The sequence below is a fragment of the Gossypium raimondii genome, chromosome 6 (assembly GCF_025698545.1).
Source record: "Gossypium raimondii isolate GPD5lz chromosome 6, ASM2569854v1, whole genome shotgun sequence".
NCBI classification, from domain to species: Eukaryota; Viridiplantae; Streptophyta; class Magnoliopsida; order Malvales; family Malvaceae; genus Gossypium; species Gossypium raimondii.
In genome coordinates, this window is record NC_068570.1 from 56,887,654 (window position 1) to 56,912,223 (window position 24,570).

The following is a 24,570-nucleotide window of genomic DNA, read 5'->3' on the forward strand; positions in this document are numbered from 1 at the left end:
AAAAATATTTTTCTATATTCCTATAGAGCACTTGTCAACCCCTAATTTTGTTTGTGTAGTTTAAAAACTCTTCCGACAGACAGTGTATAAATAATCTTCTTTAAAATTATATAAAAATTCATTACAGTTTGAATATTAATATATTAGAATTTAAATAATATTACTAATAATTTCTTACAAATTATTTGTTTTATATCCATTGTTAAATTAATTTATTTTAATGCTAAAATTTAGTTTTTGTAATTTTATATTTATCTTTTTCTACTTTAATCAATAAATTTAATTAACTCTTATTATATTTAAAAATATAAATTTAATTTGATAAATGTTATTAATATGTGTCTTTTTTAAACTATATTTTAAGTTAAACAAATTTAATATTCATTAATTTTAACATTATATCATTGAAAGTTAATTCAATTAAATAAAATCTTAAAATAAAGAGATAATTTCTTTAGAATCAACTTTATATTTAACATTTAAAAATTTAAACAAAATGTATGTGATAACTTAAAATTTTTAAAAGAGTAATTTACCCAATTTATATATATGATTTAACATATAAAAAGTATTTAAAAAATTTAACAAAAGCCATGGAATATCTTAAAAATTAAAAGACAAGGAGTAAAAGAGTAATTTATCCAATTTGTAAATTAGTACTTCTAATGGAGAGTGTCGTGTGTCCAAAATATATATAATGTCAACACGACTATTATTTCCTTTTTTAGCCTCGTATTGCTATAGCATATATATATATATATATATATGATTAGAACGTGTTTGGAAAACCAATAATAATTAGTAGGCCTCACTAAATTGAATAAAATTGGACCATCCCATCTATACCATACAAATTTTAGAGAGATGATGAGAATTAGAGTAGTTATACAAGTAATTACAAACAATTATCGTATCTCTTTCCAATCATAACCATGATTTAACTTTAAAATTTATTTTATATAATAATAATATTTTAATTTTAAAATATATATTTTACAAATTAAATATTTTATTCACATTTTAACCTACTAAATAATGAATTAAATTACATAATATTTATTATTAATTATTTTTACTTGGCTAATCAATAATAGCAGGACTATATGTTCAATGTTAGAGAGAGAATATCCCAACAAATATAAAAGGATAATTAAATAAAATTGTATAGAATATTTATTCTTCTTATTAATTTTATTACTAATTGTATTATCAAATATAATAATTATACTTTCATGCAATTATCTCGTGATCTCCAAACACACTCTTATTTTATAGGGTTAACTACAAAAATAGTCACTTTTGTTTGCCTCATATTACATTTTAGTCACTTATGTTTGACGTCATTTACATTGTCGTTTTGTTACAAAGTAGTCACTCTACCGTTACCTCCCTAACGATAGTTCAAATGGGTTTTAAATACCAACTTAGATGTCCAGTTGTTGGGATGAAAATAGGTTTTTAATTAAATAAATTTAATTTAGATTGCCACGTAGGACATCCAAGTCGGCATTTAAAACTCATTTAGATAGCCACATAGGACCGTTGTTAGGGAGGTAACGAAGCTTAACGGTAGAGTGACCACTTCGTAACAAAAAGATAATGTAAGTGACTAAATTGTAATTTGAAACAAATAAAAGTGACTATTTTTTTAGTTTATCCTATTTTATATTATAAGCAACTTAACTTGTGTATTCGTTCCAATTAGATCCCAAAGATAATTTTCAAAATAATATATAATTATTTAATTTAAAAAGTAAATGATACTCGAATCCGTATATTATTTATCATATTTATGGCATTTGGAATTGCATTGGGAAAATGGGAGCTGACTTGGTCCCCAACACATGCCTAATTTTTTAATGGCTAGATTTTTATTACTTTTTTAATTGCCAAACATAAATTAAATTTTCTCCCATGCCAAACATCAATTAAATTTAAAGTACTGGATCAATTCAATGCCTCCTCTTATTTTTTTTTAAAGAATTATGATTTAATTTAAATAAAATTTTATAATTAAATAATAACTCTAACCTGACTTGAATTTTTAAATCCTTGTATAGGTTGAACGAGTATCCCAATTGATCTCTATAGTCTTTTTCTTTCTTTATTATGTAGGATTTGATATAACAAAAACACATTGTTAATGATTTTAAAAACAAATTATGATATTTAAAAATAATAATTTAAAAATATCCAATTACAATTATATATTATAAACTCGAAAAAATCATAAGATGATTGTTATTATATAGCTATAAATGAACAGAACGTTTGACAAACTACTAGTGACAGTGAACCATTCAAATAATATATTTATTAAGCTAAATAAATGAGGAGGAACGAATAATTTATGTTCATTTATGTTCAAATTCAAACTTCTTTGTAGATTTGCTCATCAGATCATTTATAAACTATTTTTTCAAAAATAATATTTTCCTACAAAAATATTAATCGAATATGCTCACGAACATTAATCCAACTAAGTCAAAAACTTAAACAGACACGAACCCAACATAAACAGCTTCAAACATAAACAAACAAACATGAACAAAATTTTGTTCGTTTGAGCCTTATTTATCCCGATATATCCTTTAAACTTCAAAGTTATTTAATTAAAAGAATATCAATTTCGAGAAAACAAATTACTATAATTATAGATTTAATTATTTCAATTTTGAAAATCTGTAAAACATAAAAAAATAAATAGAAAGCACAACACAATACAAAAGAATAATACAAACACAACAAAGATGCACGAATATGAATTTATTACAGTATTAAAACTTATATAAATATATAATATGTTACACAAGTATGACACTAAGAAATAATGAATTGCCAGAAATCAACATTTTATTATAAAATATAAATAGGATCAAATGATAGTGTGATTTAGAAAGAGTTATGAGAACAAAACTTTCGGTGCTGTACAGAGATAAACCCTAAATCAAGTGCAAATATCTACTAGCTTATACTATTTGATGTGATCTTCCACTCATGTCCGAAAATTCAAGAGCTAAACGCTTATGTTGAATTTCTAACATCGGACCAATTGCGATCACGGACACATTTTCAGTCTCATCGCATCTGTTACGGTGGCGGATTGATGACCGAGTCGAAATCGTGAAATAACGATCATAACTTATCTCTCTATTTAGTTACCCGATCTGAGGCATGCGATAGGATCAGTTTAGAGATCCAAAACTCAATGTGGATATGTGAACTTAATGTCTCTCAATCAACTCAGGCAAGATTGGTAAGGAAAAGATTCGTAGTATGGCATTACCATGGCTCGGAGTTGTTGCCAAGAAAATTACGGCCATAAATCGGTTGGCACCAGTCTTCCTCCATTGCAATGAGATTCAGACGCACAAACAATTTCTGAACAGCTTCCTCTTCTAGAATGCTAACTGAATTTGTTGACCTACTTTGTGAGGAGGAAGGACTCTGCAATAAGTTTATTGAACTTCTTTATCTCAGTCCGTAAAAATCGAAATTAAAAGTCACATATTGACATCACACTGAATTTTACCTTTGCATCTTGGTACAACCTGAGGTATTTCAGAGACTGCTGGTATAATCCACAATGGTAGAGGAGAATGCTGTAATCTCTAATTTCTTTTGGATCGGTTTTTAGAAGAATGAGACGTTCACATGCTGCAATGAGAGTACATTAACCGCAATATTGCATTTCAAACGTATACAGGCAAACAAGTTTAGGAGGAAAAGACATTTGAGGGGGAAAACAAAGAAATTTTGTTTAAAGCAGGAGCAAAGTAATCCAAAAGCATAGGGAAGGACAAAGAAAGTTAACAGCTAAGCAGAACCTTGAGCTGACAAACTATATTATTCGAACTCAAGTGTGTTTCGGATATGGAAATATGTTGGAAATGGGTATTTTCAATTTTTTTCTAGGTTTTTCAATGTATTTGATGGATCCTAGGAAGTTCATATCCCCATAGACTCATATCCGTATACTTATATGGGTTGGACATGAGTACTTCAAGAAAATATAAGTTTCGGAGCAACATGACTGACAAGTAAAATGAGAAGAAGACTAAATGCTTAGACTAGAAATGGTGCAAAAATCTTCTTCCACTGCAATGTAGAGAATGTAGAGAAAGGGTGTGTTTGGTTGAGTGGAAAAGTGAGGATGAAAAAAATGGAAAAAAGAAATTGAGAGTGTTTGATAAGAAAAAGAAGTGAGAATGATATGTGGAGGGAAAAATCAGGTCAGATCATTCAGTTATTAAGTTAGATTTCAGTTAGGTTGGGTCAAGTTAAGGGTAAAAAATTTGGGTTAGCTTTTGCCACCTCTAGACTATCACGTGTTCATGTATATTATGTTAGGGGATAATTTTGTTGCTGTAATTGGATTCAAATCTGTTATTTCGGTTATGTTTATGCTTTTGTAGTTAGTAAAACGCATTGTTTAGGGACCTAATTTAATGAAACGATGTGTTTTGGGTTTAAGGTTGAAATGGGGCGTATTGATGAGGGTAAAATGTCACCGTTAAAAGAAACGGTGCGGTTCAAGCCTATAACTGGCCATAACGATTTCTAACTGAATTTCAAATCAGCTGTGGCCTCTCTCTCTCGTGTTTAACAGCAGAGGAGAGGGGAAGAATGGATCATCGAATTCAGTTATTGAATTAAAAGTTTGCTTTCTTCTCTCCCTTTCTACTCTTGCTTTCTGTTTTCTGTTTTCTCCCTACTTTCCGGAATTTGATCTTATCAAATGTATCAGAGCTTAGCGATTGTCTACGGCCGATGACGGGATCTCCACCCGATTGCAGAAGGAAGTTACCCATCTTCAGCAGGAGATGGCCAAGCTTCAGACTGAGTTTTCTCAATGGGACACTTGTATGGAGGGGCGTTTCAAGGAACTAAAGGAGGATTTTTGAGGGGAGCTCAAGTCAGAATTTCAAGGGCTATTCGAGCAATACCTGGGTCGTTTGGCTGGTTCTTCTGTGGCTGGTCAGTCATCAAACAAGGGCAAGGGGATCTTGGGTGGACCTCCAACAGGCTTTCCCCCTAAGGAGTCTTTGCCAACTTCTCCTAGGGTGTATATAGGCAGTTTGAGCCCTTCCCACCATTCAGACAGTATGAAGACCGTTTCAAAAGCTTAAAAGTTTGGAGTGCTTCAATTTAATGGAAATGCTTTTCGTGCTTGGTGGGCCAAGTTGGAGCAGTACTTTGAGGCTGAGGGAATTGCTGCCAACACTCGAGTCAGAACAGTTATGTTGCCTTTGGAGGGTAAGACCCTTGACTGGCATCACTTTTACACTAAACGCCAGGGAGGTTTTCACATGTTAACCTGGGATTCTTATGCCCAAAGCCTACGAAAACGTTTTGGGTCAAGTGTCCTTCAGGATCCAATTACAGATCTAGTGTCTTGGAGGCAAGTGGGTTCAGTGGATCAATATCATGACACATTAGTCAGCCTTTTGAATCAACTGCACCTACCAGAGACTTATGCTTAAGCATATTCATCCACAATATGAAGGCTAAAATTGGGCAGTACCTACAACTTTTTAAACCCAAGTCTCTAGTGGACGATATTTGGATAGCTAGGTACGTGAAAAACATCCTCAACAACACTTCCAAGCATGGGCTCTTGTCTGGATGGTGAGTATCTTCTTGAGCACCTCCCTTATCTGCCTTGAGTTCTAGTGCTTCCAAGGCTTCTGTCGCAACAATTCCTATCACTCAGACCAATGGTACTGCAAGCTTTGAGGGCCAGACTAAGGGGCCAACTAGATCCTTGTCTTTAGTTGAAATTGAGGCCAGGAAGAGAAATGACCTGTGCTTTTGGTGTGGAGCCAAATATAATATTGGCCATAAATGTGTGAAGCCTCAACTCTATCAACTCTTGTTGGATCCCTGCATAGAGGGAGAAGGGGAAGAGTTCCATTGATCAACTTGAGGATCCCACCCTAGCTGAGGAGACTGCTCAAGGGCCAGTACTATCCTTGCATGCCATCCAAGGATCCCAAGGGCTCAACACTATGAGAGTGGTAGCATGCTTTGGAAATGCCAAGGTTATCATCTTGGTTGATTCAAGTAGCACTCACAACTTTATTAGTGGTAAGTTAGTGAGACAGTTGTCTTTGCCAGTTAAATGAGTAGGCTGAAAGTTACAGTTGCTAATGGAGGGATCTTGTCTGCTTGTGGAATCTGTAGAGGGGTGAATTGGAGGACTCAAACCACTAGTTTCCATACTGAGTTCTTTGTGCTTCCTTTGAAGGGCTGTGATTTGGTACTAGTTGTTCAAAGGTTACTTTCTTTAGGGACCATTGCTTGGGAATTTAGCTCTTTGACCATGCAGTTTGTTTATGAAGGGCAGCAATGTGTGTTGAAAGGGATACAGCCTGGCACTATCCAACTCCTGGAGGAAACTCAGTCCACCAAATATTTTTCTGTGGTTGGCCAAACTTTGGGACCTTGTGCAATGGTGCTGACTACACCAGTGCAGGCATCACGACAGTCAGCATTGTTAATGACAGCTACTTCCACCTCTGATGAGCTGCAATTATTATTGGAGTATGGGGATATTTTCCAGGAACCTACAGGCCTACCATCCTCTCATTTACAAGACCACAAAATACCCTTAAAGGATGAAACTTCAGTGGTCAATATTAGGCCCTATAGGTACCCTACTGTGCATAAAAATGAGATGAGGAAATTGATTCAAGAAATGTTGCAGGTAGGGATTATCCGAACAACAATAGCTCTTTTGCTTCCCCCATTGTGATGGTTAAGAAAAATGATGGTAGTTGGAGGCTGCGTGTGGACTATAGACAACTGAATCAATTGACCATCAAGGATAGGTTTCCTATCCCTATCATTGAAGAGCTTTTGGATGAATTGGGTCAAGCAGTGTTTTTTTCCAAGTTGAACCTTAGGTCAGGCTACCACCAAATCAAAATGTGGGAGCCTAACATCCATAAGACCGCTTTCAGGACACATGAGGGGTACTATCAGTTTTTGGTCATGCCCTTTGGCCTAACCAATGCACCCTCCAATTTTCGGGCCCTGGTGAATTCAATCTTCAAGCCCTTGCTGAGGAAATTTGTTTTGGTTTTCTTTGATGATATTTTGGTGTATCAAAGTCTTGGCAAGATCATTTGTTACACCTTAGAAGAGTTTTTGATATCTTGAGAAACCAGCAACTGTTTGCCAAGAGGAGTAAGTGTCCATTTGGCTCTACTGGAATTGAATATTTGGAACATGTCATTTCCCATGGGAAGGTGGCCATGGATCATTCTAAGGTGGAGAGTGTCATGTCTTGGCATACTCCTCAACCAGTTAAGGAGCTCAGAGGGTTTTTGGGGCTTTTAGGTTACTATAAGAGGTTCATTAAAGACTATGGCACCCTAGGCAAAGCCCTTGACTGATCTCCTTAAGAAGGGTGAGTGGGGCTGGTCACTGCAGGCTGACAAAGCCTTTCTGGCACTGAAATGTGCTCTAAACACTGCCCAGTCCTTGCCTTGCCTGATTTTCACCTTGACTTCTGCATTGATGCTGATGCCAGCAGTTTGGGAGTGGGACCTGTCCTTCATCAACAAGGGCACCCTATTGCCTTTTTTTGTAAGGCCCTTGGAATGAGGCATCAATCATTGTTTATCTATGAGAAGGAGATGTCGGCAGCCCTTTTGGCTGTCAAGAAGTGGCATCCCTACTTGGTGGGCCGCCGATTTCGCATCAGGACAGATCATCAAAGCCTGAGGTTCCTTTCTGACCAGCACGCCATCACACCTTTCCAGCAGAAATGGGTAGCCAACACTAATGTGGTGGTTGATGCCCTTTCAAGACAGCCTAGCAGTTTAGAGGGCCAATTACTTCAGATGGTAGGTAGCTCAGTTATCTCTAGGCTGTTCACTCAGTGCAGCTTTCTTGGCAGAATGATCCCAAGCTCAGCAAGTTATGTCTCGAGCTCCAACACCAACCCTCCTCTCATCCTAAGTACACATGGGATGGTCGATTCTTGAGAAGAAAAGGGAAGTTAGTGGTGGGAAATGATCGAGAACTCCAACAGGAATTATTCTCATACTTCCATGAGAGTGTTGCAAGAGGGCACTCGGGCATCCATGCTACTTGCCACAGGCTGGCCAGTTTGGTTTATTGGAAGGGACCGAATTCTGCTGTTAAACAATGGGTGAAAGAGTTTGCAGTGTGTCGAAGGTGCAAGTATGAAACTTCAGCTCATCTAGGCCTTCTCCAACCCTTAACCATTCCTACCAAGGCTTGGTCTGAAGTTAGCATGAACGTCATTGAAGACCTCCCTTCTTCCAAGGGCAATGGCACAATTCTGGTGGTTGTGGACCTGTCCCACCCTTTTTCTGCTATGATTGTGGCTCAAGCTTATATTGATAACATCTATAAGCTTCATGGCCTCCCAGATTCTATAGTCTCTGATAGGGATAAAGTTTTTATTAGTTCTTTTTGGCAGGAACTTTTCAGGAAACTGGGAACCCGGTTGCACCTATCCATAGCTTACCACCCAGAGAGTAATGGCCAGACTGAGGTGCTTAATAGGTGTTTGGAGGGTTACCTACGCTGCATGACAAGATAAAGGCCAGGGGACTGGTTTTGCTGAATCTCTTTGGCAGAATGGTGGTACAAATCCACCTTTCATTCTGCTATCCAGATGACCCCTTATGAGGCTTTGTATGGCCAAGCTCCACAGCAACATTTGCCTTACTTGGCAGGCTCTTCCATTGTGGATTGTGTGGATCGCAGCTTACAACAATGAGAAGCAGCCAAGCACCTCCTGCGATACCATCTTAAAAGGGCTCAAGACCGGATGAAACACTTTGCTGATCAGAGGAGTGACCGTAGTTTCCAGGTGGGCGATTGGGTCTATCTGAAACTGCAGCCCTATAGGCAACACTCACTGAGGAAGCTAATCAACCAGAAGCTCTCCCCCAAATTTTTTGGCCCTTTCCTGGTTAAGGCTAAGGTAGGAACCGTGGCCTGTACTCTCCAGCTGTCAACTGAGTCTAGGATACATCCTACTTTCCATGTATCCCAGCTCAAGCACCATGTTGGCAAACAACCGGTCCAATCCACCTTACCTCTTGAAGGGCATGATGGCATGATACCTAAGGAGCCCATTCGCATCCTCAATTGTCGCATGGTGAAGAGAGATAACCAGGTTGTCACTGAGGTGTTAGTTGAATGGGTTAATACCTTTCCTAAAGATGCTACATGGGAGGTCTTACATGAGATGCAACAGTGGTATCCAGCTTTTGATCCTTGAGGACAAGGATCTCTTCAAACAGGGGAGTACTTGTTAAGGGATAATTTTGTTGCTGTAATTGGATTCAAATTTCTGTTATTTCGGTTATGTTTCTTTCTTTGTTTTGTTTCTGTTATTGTAGTTAGTAAAACGCATTGTTTAGGGACCTAATTTAATGAAACAGTGTGTTCTGGGTTTAAGGCTGAAACGGGGCATATTGGCTGAGGGTAGAATGTCACCGTTTAATGAAACGGTGAGTTTCAAGTCTACAGCTGGCCGTAATGGCTTCTAATTAAAATTCAAACCAGCTGTGACCTCTCTCTCTCGTGCATTTAACAGCAGAGGAGAGGGGAAGAATGGATCATCGAATTCAGTTATTGAATGAAAAGTTTGCTTTCTTCTCTCCCTCTCTGCTCTTGCTTTCTGTTTTCTCCCTACTTTCTGCAATTTGATCTTATCATATTACTAGGGAAATGGAAATATACTCATGCAACATCTTCTACATTCGTACCAGACAAAGCACGCCTCATATCCCCAAAACGTACACTGGTCCAAACACCCCGTTCTAGCCTATGTTGAGCAGCCTTTGCAGATGCAAGCTGATAGGCACTACAAGAAACCAAATACGAAATTATAACCTAAAACTTCAAAAGTAGATACTAAAACAACATTAAATTGCAATACAGATTACATACCTCTCTTGACTGCCATTAGGGTCATCTACACAATTGGCAGCATGGGCAGCCCTTAAGAATAAACTATCAACATGATCATGTTGAAATGGCCAGAAAGCAGCCTTCAAGTTTCTTAAAACCTGTAATCATGATAGTATTTGAGAAAAACCGAAAATAGAAAAGAAGGCCAAAGGTGACTAAATTGAAGCTAAATCTCCCACAATTGCTCAAAACTCAAAAGACCAATGCCATATTAGAACTTCTTGTAAAGAATATAAACAAAGTTTAAACCAAGCTACCTGTGAGTGTCAAATACAAGTCTAAGTCCTACATAGGTATGTTCAATATTCTTTTTTCTAATTTTTAAAATATATTTGGGGAACCGTATCCTCGTATCCATTTTTCAATGTGTTGGATATGGGTGTTGGGCCCAACACACTTCAAAGAAACTGAAAAATCTGAGCAACATAGCGAACTACAACACCAGTTATGACATCACATAAACGAAGTTGAATCTAAAACGGCACCATTGACTTCTCATGGAACATAGGAGAAAAAGAATAGTGAAAGAGAAATTACATAATTAATCAAATAATTAGCAATTACATATCAGTTTCTTCTTTTCTTTGTACTGTGAAAAGCCCATGCAGACAAAGCTTATATCCACATCTAAACCAGGCTACCTGTGAGTGTCAAATACAAGTCTGAGTCCTACATAGGTATGTTCAATTATTTTCTAAATTTTTAAATATATTTGGGGAACCATATGCTTGTATCCATGTCTGAATGTGTCGGATATGGGTGCAGGACACAACACTTCAAAGAAAATGAAAACTTGGAGCAACATAGCAAACTACAACACCAGTTATGACATCACATAAATGAAGTTGAAATCTAAAACAGCAACATTGACTTCTCATGAAACATAAGAGAACAAAAATAGTAAGAGAAAGGATATAATTTTAATAAAATAATTAGCTATCATTTTACATATTAGTTTCTTCTTTTCTTTGTACTGTAAAAAGCCCATGCAGACAAAGTAGAAAGCTTATATCCAAGTTATCATCCATTTTTTCAACTCATTTTGAACTTGCCCAGACTTGATACTAAATTATCAAAAGCCAAAAAAAAAAAGTGGGAAAAACAGAGATGCGGTCAAAACTTAGTACATAGAAATTTAAGGAGCCAAACGGCCAAGAGTATAAATGTCACCTTCTCCAATAGAATTTGTACGGTCATTATGTGTGGCTGATCAGATTCTTTGCTCTTTTGCTTATCATAGGCTCTCGGAAGACCATAATGATCATGTGGGAAAAAAATCTCTACATCAAAATCCAAAAGGCCCCACAAGCGAAACATTTTCAGGATCTCACTATGTATGAGCGAAAGCATTAAAGCAGAACCTGAACGATGTGTCAAAACCTGCTCAAAGCTTAAGATTAATTAACAAAAAATATCCCTACAAAATGATATGCCCTTCAGAAGAGAATATAAAATAATAAGATAGAAGGCTATATTTCATACTGAGTGAAGATAAAGGGCTCGTGGCTCTGCAAGGTTCTTGGCACTAGATCTTCGGAATCCCTTTGAAAAAGTTAAAGGATTGACCAATTAGAAAAAGTAGAGTAGACTATCGCATTAATAGTTAAGAAACTAAGCAACTAAAAGAACATAAATCTTTATTTCGAATATAAAAGTAAAACTAAAGAAGCATAGACGCTACACTGTTCATTACCACATACAATTCCTTGAATTCAATAGAGTTAATATTAGTTAGTAGAAATAAGAATAACTTTGTTATAGTCAAAAGATTTGAAAACGACATAAATAACATTAACAGCAGCAAGGCATTATGTTATAAGCAATTAAAAGTTTTATTGTAAGTACCTTTTTGACATATAGATATTTCTCTATGCTCTCCAGAAAATTCTCCCGTGACGACCTAGACAATGAGTTATAGTGAGAGCAATAGCCCAAGGAAAGATCATCCAATCTTTCAAGAAAAGCATCCACTGGTAAAGGAACAGAGGAGTGCGAAATGAGAGAATCATCCTCTGCTGCTATGTAAAGAGCTGTTCTTCCAAGATCAACACGTCTATTTATGCTAATACTTGTTTCTCTCTCGACATTGGATAATTCATTAATTTGCGAAATAAAACCCTTCCTCGCCTCCTGCTCAAAAATCAATTAAAAAAAATAAAAATTTTAGATTTAAACTTAAACAAGTAACTAACTAGATCAAACTTGATATATCATTAAAATTGCCATTGAACTTAACTATGGTGTTTCCTAATTTTGGATATGTGAAACTCTATCGGACTTGAATGAAAAACTGGAACATAAATCTCAACCTCTATCCTCCACAAGATTAAAAAAAAAAAAAAAAAAGAAGCATTCAAATTGAAAGTTCGGGGTCCTAATTGTTGGCATGTCCTTAAATACAGAGATTATAAAATCAAGACACGCTTTCAGAAATTTGTTTTATTTGCCAAGCGATTTTTCCTCTTATTATTTCATGGCACATCAGGATGGAAAGTTCATTTAATTTCCCTAAAAACAAGAAACTGAAAGGCTTAAAATTTGGTAACAAACACAAATTGATTCATGCCACCAAGCACAAAATTCACCATAACAATATCAATTCTTGATGGATGATCCTTTAAACTAAAAATAATAATAAAAGATCAAATTTCCATGACTGAAGATTCTTCAAACCCAATAAGGAGGCAAAACAATCACATCTAAATTTTCCAAATCAAGTTCAAAGAATTAAAATTCGATCAACATTGATTAGAACACTTAAATAAATTTAAAAAAGTAAATTCCATCATAAAATCAATTGAAGTTACTCGAACATCATTAAATCAAATTCAATCTAACATTTTCCAAACTGAATTTCGGAATCCAAGCATAACTTCTATAATCGTACATTTTTTACAAAGAGATTAAAGGCAGAAACAGAAATGCATATAAAAAATTCCAAAAAGAAAAAGATCAATCACAAAAACTACGGTAAAGAAGAGATAAAATAGCAGTACTCTAGCGTGAGAGGTGTCGATTCCAGAGGATTCGAGAGCATCATGTAAGGCGAAGTCAAAATCAGTAGCAGAAGCGTGCGGAAGGGATGCAGCACGGCGGAGGAGACGGAAACACGGCGGAGATGACGGAGGAAGGGAAGGAGGAATTGACTGGAATCTGGAGGATTTAAAAGCAGGAGAAGGTTTGAGAATCCAAAGAGACGATGATGAAGAAGCGGCGGTTAACGAAGAAGATGGACTCATTGTTGCTGCTTTGTTAGTGGCGACAAAACAAAGAGAGTGAGTGAGTGATACATAAGAGAGTACAAATATTATAGAATCTGCAAAATATCTCCCTAGCATCCATGGTTGAAAAACGGAATCTAACAGATATTTTTGTCTGCTCGTTTTTTTTTTAATTAAGAAAAAAAAAACGGTTAAAAGAGGTTTAAGAGAATATCAATCCAACATAAATGGTCACAAGAGTATCCAATGTATTGCAACCAAGCAACACAACAAGAGTATCTAATGTATTGCAACCAAACAACACAGCCAAGCAACACATGACACACCAGCGTGGAAAGATGTCTATGAAGACAAACCACCCGATGACTTGGAAGAAAGAATTGAACAACTAGAATTAAAATGTTGCAGGACAAAAGAGGAGAAGAAGAGGAAGATAGAAGAGTTAAATCTCACATCTGACATTAGTACGGACTATAATACTGATTGAAAGATACTAAAGAAAAGTCCTTTGTTTTCTTATATATTATTGTACTTTAATTTATTAAAGTATGAGTAAGTTATGGTTTACTAGATGAGTCATCGTTCTTTATAAATTTTACTTTATTAAAGTATGAGTGAGTCATAGTTTACGAGATGAGTCATCATCCTTTTATAAATCATTGAACTTACTTTTGATAAAGTTTGATGAGTCCTTGTCCTTTTATGCATTATTGTGTACGAGTCATGAATCAAATTCCTCCTTATCTGTAATTCCTTCTCTATATAAGGAAGAAAAACTCTCAGATGTAAGATATCGAGTTCTGAAAATAAAAATATTAGTGTGATTTTATAAAATGGCTTGCTAAAACTCTCTGCTCTCTTCCTTCTTGATTATGGTATATTAGTAAAAGAAAATCTCCCGTGAGTTTAGAAGTATGCACTGTGTTGCCATATAATGGATCCTGCACATCAGAAACTAAGCTTAGACCAGATATACTAAACTCAGATGAGTTTGAAGAAGTAGTCTGAATTAATGATATTAACAGCTAAAAGGCAGTGTCTGTTTAAGTGGCCAAGAGGAGAAGGCCTTGTTTTGGCATAGCATACCTGCTGTTATGATCTATTAGTTCCAGATATCTCAGCTTCAAATAATATTTAATGATTGCGGCTCGAAAAATAAAATAAAATCATTGTTTCTTTTTAGGGTAAATTATTTTAGTTCGTCACCCATTTTTTAAGACATTTTCATTTTGGTCATCCAAAATGAAATTCTTACAATTTGGTCACCCAATTTAGGACATTTTCATTTTAGCTGCCCAAGCGCTATATTTCTAACAAAGGTTAATTATACATGCCACGTCATATTTACACTTTCATTTTGGTTACGCTTTCATTTTGATCACCCCAAAATTTTCTTTTAAGTATTGATTGAGGTAAAAAAATTACGGATTTAAGTGAAAAAAGTGATAGAAACTAAAATAATACACTGAAATTGTCAGATTGTACTTGTTTAACTCATTACCGAAATCATAAATTTCTTTTTTTTCTTAATATTAAAATTTTAATTATCAAAACATCAAAATAAATTGAATAAATTATTGAAATTTTATTTATCCATAGATAATGTCAACCAATTTATTAACATAATATTAAAATTAATTAATTTTTTTTCATTTGGGTAAAAAAATATGAAAAATTATGATTTTGTTAGGAATGAAAAATAAAATTAATTAATTAAATTAATTGCAAGACCATATAATTAAAAAAATTGGATTCCATAAACAACTATTAAAAGCAATCATTTTCATTAATAATTCTTTTAAAATAATTTCAAAATATCTAAATAAATTAAATAAAATTATTGAAAAAGTTTATCCATTAATAATGTCAATCAGTTTGCTACTATTAATGAAAGTTTAACGCGTATCTTAATATTTAAAAAGTTATATTTCAAAATTTAAATCTAAAATTTTCAACATTGGGATAAACAAGTGCAATTTGACAATTTTTATATATTATTTTAGTTTCTACCTTTTTTTCACTTTAATCATCAATCAGTACTTAAAAATATGTAAAGCATAACCAAAACGAATGTGCAAACATGACGTGGCGTATACAATTAACCGCTCTTAAAGATTTAACGCTTGGGTGAAAAAAAAAACCTCAATTCGATTGATTTCTTTAATTTAATGATTGTTTATTTCAACCTATTTAAGTGCATAATATGTAAATTTCTCAATACTATATATTAGTTCATGGTGTTTCGATGTACTATTTTTAAATTTATTGATATTTTTAAATATTTTCATATTCAAATATATATAATCTTATTTTTAATTTCTTAATTAAGTATTAGATTTTATCACTCTCAAATGAAAAAACATTGATTGTTAAATTTTACTCAATAATGAATATAGGTGGAGTGGCAGTAACTTTGTATTGTAGTATTATCGAACATGTGATTGATCTTTGGATTAATAAATTTTAACTTTTATTTAAATATGATATAAAAATATGAAAAGACAAAATGTCACCATAATAATATTGATAATAAGCGTAAACTATTTAGGTGATCACCCAACATCTGGATAAGTTATATTTTGGTTATTCAACTTCAAAACTTTTAATTTCATCATCAACATTTTCAAAATTTAAAATTTTAGTCACTCACATTTAAATACTTAACAGAAAGCTAATGTGAGCATTTTTATTGGCCTAATAACAAATTTAACCCTCTAATGTTTACACATTTTATAAATTTGATCCTAAATCTAAAAATTCAACAAATGTAGTCCTCAATATTTAAATAATTCATCATTTAGCTCTAAATCTAAAAAGTTCAATAAATTTAACACCCAACATTTTACAAAATTTGCAAATTTAATTCTAATTCTAAAATTTTGAAAAAATCATTTTAAATATATAAACATGCAAATATATCCCAATTATATCAATTTAAATATAATTAGGCAAATATAAATTTTAAAATTATTAATTAGATTCCATAACTTAATTTAACAATTATATTTTTATTTTTATTTTAAACCGATATATACCCATACAAACTAGTATTGATCAAAATAAGCCGTAACACCAAAACCACTAAAACATAACGAAGATTACTTTATATCAATTGAGGATCGAAACGATGCGTATTAAGCCATATGACCAATATCGGCTATTACAATTATATAGTTCGATCCAAAGTTTCTAAATTAGATATCATAGAAAGTTACAAACACATTATCTGCATAACATGGATTTCATCTATGTTTACTTGGATTCTGTATCAATGTCAAGTACGGTTATATATCCAACAAAAATGTATTTAATTTTCTAAGTTTTCAAAGCATTCTTAAAAAATTATATCTTCGTAATCATGTTCAGTTGTTCAGTTATGTATTGGACATGAATGTCGAGCACAAAAAGTCGGAATAACATGAGCTACTCGATACAAACTGCCTGGTAATTTTCGGAAACTAGGCCCGACTCAAGTGATGAACAGTTACAATCAGTGCAACCAGAACCCAAAACTAGTGTCTGGAAACAGTTAAGACAGTTTTAAAATCAAAAGCTTTCAGGGATAGGCTTGGATACCACCAACATATGTTGCATTAACTGATGTAGATCCTCCTGTGGCAAACTCATCCCATGAATCAGATGATAGTATGACGAAATCAGCCAATTTTCCAGTCGATAATGATCCTATTTCGTTCTCCAGAAAGCATGCCCGAGCAGCTGAAATCGTGTGCCTGTCATGATCAAAACAGGAAAGCATCAGTTAAAAGTACCTATGTCCAACACCAACGTCGGTGTCTGGTACATACCAGACATGGATATGGAGGTTTAATCCTTGAATATAGTATATAATTTAAAAAAATAATTTGAGCATACGCATGCCAATCATATATGTAAATCCAACACCAGTCGAAGTCCGGGTATAAACATTTCAAGTCAGAGCAGACACAAGCTAATCATGATAGAGTAAGAATACTTTGATGAAAAGCAGATGCAAAATCCGAAGAGAATAGTAGGAATGCTAATCAAGCACAAGGATTTGAATAAGGAATGTGTCCATTTCCATGATGATAAGAATCCGCTTACGTTTAGAAACTACGATACAAGCAGTGCACGGCAAGCAGTCATATATATGAAGAATAAACAAGTATACATTGAAGACTCGGAGAAAATGTAGTTGTAGTGTTGCTTACGCGATTAATGCATCGTTTAGCGAAAGGCGCTCGGATGGTATCCAAGCAGTGTCCCAACCAGGAGGAATTCTATTCATTGCTGTTCTTATAGCATGCAAAGGATAAGTACTTGTAACCTGGAGCAACAAATAAGGAATGAGGCTTCAAGACAGGTAGAAACCTATTCAAGACAGGTAGAAACCTATCTTATCCAGACTTGGGATGAGTTTCAATTTAGGCACAAGTTGGACATGCATCTGCTCAATTTTTTTCTGGGTTTTTCCATATATTTAAAGAATCAAAAACCCCCATTATTTATGTCCTAATATGTTTAGGACATAGATGTCAAACACATACTTTAGGAAGAATAAGGAGTCTGGATAACATAGTTAGAAACTAGAAACAAGTATTAATAGGAAGAAAATGCTTACGGGCCAGTCAGAACCGAGAGCCAACAATGCATTGCTTGATAGAAGTGACCGGAAAAGATATGACCCCTTTTGAGCCCTATCCACCCCAAGCTTTCTGATCGCCGCATCAGCATCATCGAGCAAGTGATCAGGCTGTTGGCAACAACATTCTAGTATCACCAAACCGAAATAATTTCCAGTATAATTCCATAAGAGTATCTAAGTATCTAAGATCACCCTCACATGGATGTATCAACAATATCAAGTTTTTTAGCAAATGATAGAACAGATGCAAAAGAGAAGACGGAATCCCGAATTCATGGTTCAAACATGAACCCATCCCTGGAGTTAAAAAACCGAGCAAAGATGCGTTTACATTTCATTTGCAGCATCTTGGTATAAGTAATCAACATCTAAATGAAGCACTGAAAAAAATATTGAAACCTGTACTGAAGCAACAATCCCTTGTTGGCCAAATCGATCCGCTGTGCCAGGGGCCAAATGCTGAGCATGCTCAATCTGAAATCATAATTAGAAACAAGAAAACCCATTCATGCTGAACTTATGAACACGCATGTAGGGAGAACAATTCTCAAGATTCCGACCATTACCCTAAATCTCCGATCTCTCTTTCCATTTTTTAAGGCAACGGATTCATACATATCAAGGATCAAGTCGTTTGCTTTATCACCTATAGCATGGATAGCAACCTGAAATAAATTAAAAGTGAAGTAAGCTTCTATAACAGATGCAAGAGTTTCACTTGAGAAAGTGGGAGTGCTATAAAGTATTAACCATGGGTGACCTGAAGCCCGGACATGTCTGAAGCAATTGTCATGTTGAAAAGACTTTCGAATTCCAGAACTTGTAAGCCATAGTTGTGAGGGTCATCAAAATATGGCTACAATATAAGAGAAACATAAAGCATTAGATATTATCATGCTGGTAATGGGTTTTACCAAATGGTACATTCTGTTGAAATATGTGAAACCCATATATTTTGGGATATATTTTAAAGTTATTTAGGTAGATAAATCTTATTTAGGTAGATAAATCTTAGAATAAATCATTTGAGATATTCTAGGAATATTTTATTTTATCTTTTAGTAGTTTATTAGAATAAGAGAATTATTTTCCCAATTAGGTTATGACTCTTTTCTCTATTTAAATTCAGTTTAGTTAATAAAAGACAGAACAGTTTTATTAAATACTCTCTTAAAAAAACTTTCACATTTTGATTATCGAGTTTATTATCAGAAGTAACTTTGGAAATGTCTTATTTCTAGGCATTGTTTCATTCTCTATATTAACATTGACCCCCCAAAAAGGGAAAAATTGTTCTTTAGTCCCTCTAGATATTGGAAAGTCATTTCCCTTGACACTAACTTAATGTGAAGGAAGCTTGAGCAAAGCGGAGAGATCTTGCCAAGAAATAAGCACAAAGGGATTGATAAATTCTATGTTACTCTAGATATTAGGATATGGGTATATGACCGTCATGGGTATGTTGAAATCATTTTTAAGTTTTTCCATGTTTTGGATAGGTCTTTGGAGGGTGATATCCCCATACGCATGCCCTGATATATGTTGGAAATAGGTGTCAAATGCAAGTACCTCAAGAAAAAATGAGAGTAACATAGCTGAAGATGATAAGCCCAAAAACTAATTAAAAAAGGACTTGAAATACATTTCCTACTAGATAAATAGAAGACTTCCGGACCATATATCTATAATTTACGGATGGTCAGAGAGCACAAGCTGTATGGTTGGTTCTTACCTCATGGAAGAGAGCACTATTTGAACCGAGAGAGCCATCGGCAAAAGCTTTAACACCTCCAAGGTAAATCCAATTACTCAAAGCACGACCTGCCCTATGAATTACACCCTGATATGACAAAGAAACCTTATAAATAAACCAAAATCAAGAAAAAAATTCTGAGTATAGCAAAACAGGATATCAAGAACACTAATCTCTTAGAAAACATGCAATGGCAGACATAAAGAAAAGGGGGCGGCACACAAAAATATTTTTTTATATATGAATATGTACATGTATATTTATATGTATACGTAACCTAGAAGTCTTTTGATGCAATTAGAAATGAAAGTAAAATATCTGTGTTACATGTTGAAGAGAGAAATAGATAAGAGGTCGTACATGTAACCTTGACCAAGTCTCCATTGGGAAAAATAAGCACACTCTGATTTTCATCTTCCCTGAAGAATCAGCCCATTGATACACATCTGTACAAATGATTAGAAGACTTTTATGGTTTGGTAAAAAAGTGATACATTTTCAAAGGTTTCTTAGAGCAATTTTTCAATTCAAACAAACAAAACATCAATTCCAAATCGAGGAAGAGATAGAGAAAAAATTATTACAAAGAATACTTTGTCTATCGATTTCATTATATCATATCCAGCATTTCAATAGCATTTGAATTTTCTTAAACATCATTTCAACTGATTTTTATTCTTTCCACAAACAATTTGAAAACCGGTCTTTATCTTAATCAAAAGGCATGAGATAATGCACATAATGAGCTAAATTACTTTGAATAATATGTCGAACAGGAAATACACTCTATGTTACTCAGACTCAGATTAGAGTGTCGGATACAGTTATGAAGAGTTGAAGCAACACAGAACACAATTAATAGATTCATTTATTTGTTATTTACATTGACCACGAAAACTATTTTGAGTAAAACCTGAAAAGTCCTGCCAGGAATGCTCAACTGATGACCCAGGAAAATATCTGCCGACATCAACAACAGTTGTGACACCCCTTGTCAAGGCAAAACTACTAGCTCTAAGCATGGCTTCCCTCCTTTCATCCACGGAGGCCTCCGGAATCCAGGAAAGAATAAGTTCCATTGCAGCATCAATCAGCAGACCAGTAGGTTCTGCATGGTCATGAAGACAATCTAATATAAGCAACACATTTGTAAACCATGAGCATAGTTATATCCTATGTTACTAAGACTCGGGTAAGAGTATTGGATACAGGAAGTGTTGGAGATGTATTTTGGAGGGTCCTATCTGCATACCTGATATATGCCAGATACAGGTATTTAAAGAAACATGAGATGGAGTGACATAGGTTTAGACAATATTTAAATTTTATTTAGCTATCAAGAGAGAAATGGTTGTAAGTGTTCCACTAGGCAATATCAACCCTAAAACTGGAAGCAACTAAATAAGAATATGCATACCTCCATCAGCAGTTTGCATAATTTTTCCACCGTTTGGATCTTTAGTTAAATTAGTGACTCCAGCCAACTTTAGTGCCACTGAGTTAGCCAAGCCCATATGACCATCCATCCTTGTTAGCCAAACCTGCAAAATAAGATATCATTACCATGCTTGATATAGAGTTCCCTTATGTTGATATAAATAGCTATTCTCAATCAAACTTCAGCTTCTTACGGGATTATCTGGTGTGACCTCATCTATCCAAGATGCCATTGGCAATTCCCCTCCCCAAAGATCATTGTTCCATCCACCACCCAGAATCCACGAACCCCTTTTCACATCTATAATTGTTCATAAGAACAAGGCAAGTGAAAAAGTTCAATGAGATTTAGAAAAGCATGTAAGAAGCAAAAACAGGTTAATCTAATTATACACAAAGAAAGACTGAATTGGAGGGCGAACCGGTTGGACATCTAGTTCAACCACAATGTAAAAAAAAGAAACTAATAATAATTAAGAAAATCATAAAACATTCAAAAAAGGAAAATTATTTAAAAAATCATAAAATTAAGAGATACCAGTTATACCAAAATGAACAGAAACCGTGAATGATCATGGTCATAGATAAGCAAAGAACTAATAGGGTACAGCAGCTAATCCTCCATACTTATAAACTGAGTAAAGTATAAACATAAAAACTTTTCAGAAATTATGTTAAGCACATACTTTCAGCATTGATGTAGATTGAATAACAAAAAAAACTGATATTTTACTGTTATCCAGAAAAAATTTAGGAAGGATGAAACATCAAAAAACATAATTAAAGAGAAAGAAGATACTTAGTACGGCTTCTTTCACTCTTCTCACAACTTCATCTTTCCGATTTACACCTTCGAGCTGCACACGTGCCATCTGTCGTACACAAGAAAATCTCAACTTTGCATAGGTATATACCAATTACAACTACAGGAAACGAAAGCAGATACACTCACTAGTAGAAGCAAAGATAATGTTAAAAGCAAAAACGAGCTTTTAAAAATCTGGAGGCATGTTTTGGGGAATCTGTCCAGAGAATTGATATGTTTGACAATGAAAGGGATATCAAATGGACCCCTGTTCTTTATCTATGGTTAATGTTCGATAAAGAAAGGAGTTCATAAACCTAAAGGCACATGCCATGAAAGAATAATGAACTTACTCTGTCATTGTTTTAACACCAGCATGACTGCTAACTGATGTCAACACCTATGATAAAACTCAAGGGTTCTCAAAATAAGTAACTGATAATGATCCAATGCTGCCGAACTCCACATTAGTTCTATGTAGCAGCAGTGGACTACAAACAAGTGATGCACACACTTTCATGCTGGCTATGGGAATAAGATATTCACCCACAATCTTCTGACACATAAAAAACTCATTAAGAAACACTCTGACAGTGAGCTTTTCCAAACGAGATTTCTTATAGAAGAGCACACTAACAGAATATTCAGATGTAAAGATATGAAATACTATCAAAAAGCTCCAGAAATACCAACAAACATTGACTGAGACGGGACAGGAAAATCAATAGAAAAGGCTTCTCAAGAACCTAAATTTGAACTCCAAATTAAAGTGTTACAATCACTTGAGAATCCCACATTTTGCCTCCCAAAAACGCTAGCCCACAATACAATCCTCCAAGTCACAACTCACAAGGCTTCTATTGCATCCTTATTCAACAACAAACTGAAAAAAGTTCTCTAAATTTATCCTATGAAACAAAACTACAAAAGATGAGGAACATTGCCTCAATCCTAGACTTTCCCACATGATCCTTAGTTAAATCATGCTTATTGTTGAGACTTTTCTGTATCGAGACACCTTGTTTCCACAGTGTCCCAACTTTTATTTTATTTTATTATTGACATGTCCATGCATGTCTGCGCTTATTCTGCCGTGTTGAACACATGTCCAAAACGTGGACACTCTGCCGACAGAAGCATCCGTGCTTTATTTGCAACCCGGATTTAACAAAATAGTAACCTATACTGTTCATAATATCAGCTCAGTGAAAGTGAAAACATATTTCAATTGCTGAAAAAAAAATCAGTAGATGGAATTCTAAAACCTGAAGTCCTGCAGAAATCAAGTGGACGTGAGAATCAATAAATCCAGGCACTACAACCTTTCCTTCTAGATTCAGCTCTTTAGTGCCATATCCTGACAAATCCTGCACTCACGTTTGCATTTCTTTCCATTATTTCAAATGGATAGTATTATCCGAAACAGAAAAAACCCCTCAAGTTGAAAATGCTACTAGTATTCAACAAGAAAAGCAGCTAAGCAAGCTTAATACATGAAAGAAAACAAAATAAAACTCCATTAATGGAACTCAAGTTGCTATAATAGCAAAGAATAACCCAGTTCACATTTTCAGAAAAGAAAACAGAACAACCAGTAGTGAAAGAAAAAACCAACATCCAAAATTCAAAATTTGGATACAAAAATGGGTTTAAAATGGAAAAAGAAAAGAAAGAGGAACAACCTGAAGAGATGAATAGTTACCAATGCGAAGAATTCTGCCGTCACGAATGGCCATGGAATTAGCGAAAGGAAAAGAAGGGTCACTAGTAAAAATGACCCCATTTTTAACTATCAAATCAGCACCAAACTTAGTTGATGGAATCAGTGAAGCTCTCCATTTCAACCAATCTGGGAAAAAAAAAGTGAAGTTAAGCAGTAGAATTTTAAGGAGTTCCCAAGTTCATGAATTGTAAAAGGAAGTGGAAAATGAGAAGAATTTGAGGCAATAAAAGGATTAGGCTTTACTTACAAGTGGAGTTGAACGATGGAAAAAGGAAAACGGAAAGGAAAACGGCAATAGAAGCTAAGTTGACAATGGAAAGATTCATGTTTTTTATCTTCCTTCTTTTTTCTACTATTTTCAGCGGTTGGCACTTCAATAGACTTTGTAGCGGTGAACAACTATGTATAAATCGGGCTCAATCACTGTTTTTAGTTCTTAAAATTTAAGGGTAAATTTCACCGTTAGTCACTTAAGTATTAGTCAAATTTTTGTTTCATCCAACTATGAAAAATTATAAAATTAAATTAAAATCATTTTGTTACCTAATTATGGAAAGTTACAAAATAGTTACTCAACGATTTAATTATCTTGATTTTAATAAAATTTAATCCTCAACATTTACACATTGTGTAATTTGATATATCTTTTAGTCGTGCTTTTTACATTAAAAGTTAATTTTAAAAGAAAGAGAAAAATGAAAATTATTATTTTGAATTTTTAGCGTTTCCATTTTATATATTTTCTATTAAATTTAGCTAATAAATTTGTTTTTTTACTTTTAGGTAAAAGAATCGCAAAAAAATTTTAAAAAAGACCAAATTACTCTATTTGGAAATGTTGAGTGTTAGCTTTTTAATAGTCAATACTAAATTGACACAATGTATAAATATTGAGGGTTAAAGTTGTTATTATGCTAATTTTAAAAAATCATCAATTCATTATAATAGTATTAATTATCAAAAAATATATTAATCTTTGTAATATTATAGATATATCAATGTAATTTATTTTGAGAATAAATATCATTATAATTATATTTTGTTTTAATA

The 24,570-nt window shown here is 34.2% G+C and overlaps 2 protein-coding genes across 3 annotated transcripts; both read right to left on the bottom strand.

Moving 5' to 3' along the window:
• Positions 1-2,828: 2,828 nt before the first annotated feature.
• LOC105773610 (uncharacterized) lies at positions 2,829-13,344 on the bottom strand. Of its 2 annotated transcripts, XM_052632386.1 has the most exons (9): positions 12,954-13,344; positions 11,803-12,087; positions 11,440-11,499; positions 11,128-11,337; positions 9,937-10,055; positions 9,753-9,850; positions 3,533-3,657; positions 3,287-3,447; positions 2,829-3,167 (listed from the first exon to the last, which is right to left on the bottom strand). In XM_052632386.1, coding segments are annotated over exons 1-9 (1,401 nt in total). In that variant the 5' UTR covers positions 13,296-13,344; the 3' UTR covers positions 2,829-3,166. The 2 variants fall into 2 exon arrangements, with proteins under 2 accessions (XP_052488346.1, XP_012451090.1); XM_012595636.2 differs by having other exon boundaries at positions 2,829-3,447; positions 12,954-13,343.
• A 3,118-nt stretch (positions 13,345-16,462) lies between these two features.
• LOC105774158 (protein LONG AFTER FAR-RED 3) lies at positions 16,463-23,929 on the bottom strand. The gene is made up of 15 exons (XM_012596537.2): positions 23,768-23,929; positions 23,480-23,646; positions 23,063-23,164; positions 21,792-21,864; positions 21,187-21,293; positions 20,973-21,096; positions 20,469-20,663; positions 19,916-20,001; positions 19,535-19,642; positions 18,563-18,658; positions 18,369-18,467; positions 18,202-18,276; positions 17,779-17,910; positions 17,369-17,484; positions 16,463-16,909 (listed from the first exon to the last, which is right to left on the bottom strand). The coding sequence occupies exons 1-15, from the start codon at positions 23,844-23,846 to the stop codon at positions 16,735-16,737; spliced, it is 1,734 nt and encodes a 577-aa protein (XP_012451991.1). The 5' UTR covers positions 23,847-23,929; the 3' UTR covers positions 16,463-16,734.
• Between the last annotated feature and the right edge of the window lie 641 nt (positions 23,930-24,570).